Here is a 1,784-nt window from a genome sequence, read left to right as displayed (position 1 = left end):
TGTTGAGTAGGATCAGGATGAGTGCACACTACAAACATGTTATCCATGTTCCACTGGAATTATTGGCCCTTCATAAATTAGTTATCCAAAGTTTTTGTGTAGTGTGTCTAGTCCTGTTGGTATAGCTAAATAAATAATCGTAAAGAATATAAGTGTGTATCTAGAGTCCTCATCATGGTAAAAGTAGGGTGTCTAGTTGTGATCGTAACATTAAGGACCTTTTAAATATTGTATTAAGAGTAAATGACTTTAAATATTGTGTTTTAAAACTTTAAATATTGTGTTTTAAGATTAAAAGTTCACTTCAACTTGTGGATAGAAGTGAGTAAGGACAAATTTTTAATGGAATGGTGATGTGTGTAAAAAAATTCAAAATTTGGTTTGTAGTTTTGATGTGTTATGATAATGTTCTATTTCTATTAGATTAGAAGTTTTTTTTTTTTTTTTTTTTTTTTTTTTTTTTTTTTTTTTTTTTTAAATGGGACTTTGGTTATCGTCACAATAATAGCTTCTTATTGCCACTAGACCACCATCAACACTATGTATTCCTTTTTATGCCTGTTTTTGTGAACAGAAAGTCATTTTGAGATTTGTGAACATTATGATTTTGATGATTGTGATTTGAAAAAGCCTTTACTGCCAAGTATTCATTACATTCATCTTCATAAGCCATAAAACAAACGTTGTGATTGCACTTTAAAGCATATTAGTTCATGCTTCAACAACAAAATATGTGTTTGATTGGTTTTTATACCCATAGAAGTTGCACTTATGGTTATAGTTGTATACATGATAGGTGCAAACACAATGTAAAGGTCTACCACTTGCTCTGAAGGTGATAGGAAGCTCTTTGCATGGTGAGCCTCGTCCGGTGTGGGAGAGTGCCAAGAAGAAACTATTAAATGGTGAATCAATATCAGATTATCACAAAGAAGGGCTTTTCAAATGCCTAGAAGCCAGTATTGATGTCCTGGACAAAGAAGGGATTTTCAAATGCCTAGAAGCTAGTATTGATGTCCTGGACGAGGAAGCACGAGAGTGATTCTTAGACCTGGGGTCATTTCCAGAGGATAGAAAAATCTATGTGGATGCATTATTGGATATTTGGGTTTATGTGCGAAAGATGGAGTGGCATGATGCTTTTGTCATCTTGCTAGAACTTGCAAGTAGAAATCTGTTAAATTTAACAAGTAATCTCAGGTAAGTTTATTTTCTTCTGGTTGTTGTGTTCAAGCTCTTTGACCTCTGCTTCCTCTATCTTATACATTGTTGTTTTGATAATTGGGCCTGTAGGAGTCAAGCAATCAATTATGGAAGTGCCTCTGAGCTGTACTTTTCCCAGCACGATGTCATGCAAGCCTTGGCCCTAGATATGGCATCTCGAGATAGGATAGTTTGCAAGAAGAGGTTGCTTATGCCTAGAAAGGAGGAGAGTTTACCAGGGAAATGGGAGTTTTTCAAGGATCAATTGTTTGATGCTCAAATAGTTTCCATTCACACAGGTGGGTGATGTTAGCAATTTGATTGGAGTGTGATTTGAAAAAGCCTTTACTGCCAAGTTTGTTGAAGGTTAGAGGTTTTACTGGACTGTGTTTGAAGTCATTTGGAGATGGTGCAGTTATGTAGAAACTTATAAAGCCAAGTCACCAATGTTAATGTGAAGGTTGTGTAAGTGGGCTATTCGCCTTCTGTGCATTAGCTAAATTCACTACGCTGCTAGGCTATGAATGAATTGGATACAATAACTCACGAACTCTTTGCAAATACATGCTCTTTTATCATTC

At 35.3% G+C, this 1,784-nt stretch overlaps 1 protein-coding gene across 1 annotated transcript; it reads left to right on the top strand.

Annotated features, from left to right (window-relative positions):
* The first annotated feature begins 1,062 nt into the window (after positions 1 to 1,062).
* LOC149243933 (putative disease resistance protein At4g33300) lies at positions 1,063 to 1,510 on the top strand. Its single transcript, XM_089371350.1, has 2 exons — positions 1,063 to 1,200; positions 1,294 to 1,510. The coding sequence occupies exons 1-2, from the start codon at positions 1,124 to 1,126 to the stop codon at positions 1,508 to 1,510; spliced, it is 294 nt and encodes a 97-aa protein (XP_089227476.1). The 5' UTR covers positions 1,063 to 1,123.
* Positions 1,511 to 1,784: the final 274 nt, after the last annotated feature.

This window comes from Pinus tabuliformis, chromosome 8, assembly GCF_031772625.1.
Source record: "Pinus tabuliformis cultivar Carrire ecotype Pingquan chromosome 8, CPIR1, whole genome shotgun sequence".
Classification (NCBI taxonomy): domain Eukaryota; kingdom Viridiplantae; phylum Streptophyta; class Pinopsida; order Pinales; family Pinaceae; genus Pinus; species Pinus tabuliformis.
The sequence above is the reverse complement of the archived record's forward strand: the minus strand, read 5'-3'. Positions and strand labels throughout refer to the sequence as shown.